The sequence below is a fragment of the Apaloderma vittatum genome, unplaced genomic scaffold (genome assembly GCF_000703405.1).
Source record: "Apaloderma vittatum isolate BGI_N311 unplaced genomic scaffold, ASM70340v1 scaffold5870, whole genome shotgun sequence".
Lineage (NCBI taxonomy): Eukaryota > Metazoa > Chordata > Aves > Trogoniformes > Trogonidae > Apaloderma > Apaloderma vittatum.
The window spans coordinates 30,404-31,435 of NW_009694947.1; the positions used below are offsets into that span (position 1 = coordinate 30,404).

General features: G+C 40.9%; 1 protein-coding gene across 1 annotated transcript; it reads left to right on the forward strand.

Annotated features, from left to right (window-relative positions):
• Positions 1 to 254: 254 nt before the first annotated feature.
• Positions 255 to 800, forward strand: LOC104273841 (insulin-like growth factor 1 receptor; the record flags this gene model as incomplete). The annotated part of the gene is made up of 1 exon (XM_009869296.1): positions 255 to 800. A coding segment is annotated over one exon (546 nt), but the record flags the coding sequence as incomplete, so codon positions are not given.
• Positions 801 to 1,032: the final 232 nt, after the last annotated feature.

A 1,032-nucleotide genomic window follows, 5' to 3' on the forward strand; every position in this document is an offset into this window, starting at 1 on the left:
GTATTTTTCTGTGTGCTGCAGAACATAGATAGCTTGCATTTCTGTGCTGGTCCTGGTAGTGTTTGTAGTGATAGGTGAAATGGGACAAATACTCAGTGTTGATGTAAATCCAGTACTCATTTTCTATGTAACATTGCAGCCTAACTAAGAAATTAAAAAACGTGTGATCATCAGAGTGTTCTATATGCACATCAATTTTAAAAAGGCTTAAAAATGCCTTATTTATTAACTCTTTTCTCTCTTTACATTTTCAGTCTGCGGGCCAAATGTTGACATTCGCAATGATATCCATGAGCTGAAACGCCTGGAGAACTGTACGGTAGTTGAGGGTTTCCTTCAAATTCTGCTCATCTCTAAAGCAGAGGATTACCGCAACTTCCGCTTCCCAAAGCTCACTGTCATAACTGACTACTTGCTGCTGTTCCGTGTGGCGGGCTTGGAAAGCCTCAGCGATCTCTTCCCCAACCTCACAGTCATTCGTGGGAGGAACCTCTTCTACAACTATGCCTTGGTCATCTTTGAAATGACAAATCTTAAAGAGATTGGGCTTCACAACTTGAGGAACATAACCCGTGGGGCCATACGGATTGAGAAGAACTCTGACCTGTGTTACCTCTCCACAGTGGACTGGTCTCTCATCCTAGATGCAGTGTCCAATAACTACATCGTTGGGAATAAACCTCCAAAGGAATGTGGGGACTTGTGTCCAGGAACAATGGAAGAGAAGCCATTGTGTGAGAAGACATCTATTAACAATGAGTACAACTACCGCTGCTGGACCACCAACCACTGCCAGAAAAGTAAGATTTTATTAGATAGCGTGCTTTTATTACCTCTTTCTGAAGTAAAAGTTTAATTTCGTGGGTTTATTTTAAGCTCTTTAGCAACTTAAACTTTTATTCCAATCATGTGTACTCCACATAACGAGTTACCCAGTTACCATACAAATAGATTCCTCCCCAAGCAGTGAAGGATTATCTCACTTGATTCCGAAAAAAAAAACAAACAACAAAAGAATGAACCGAATGCAAC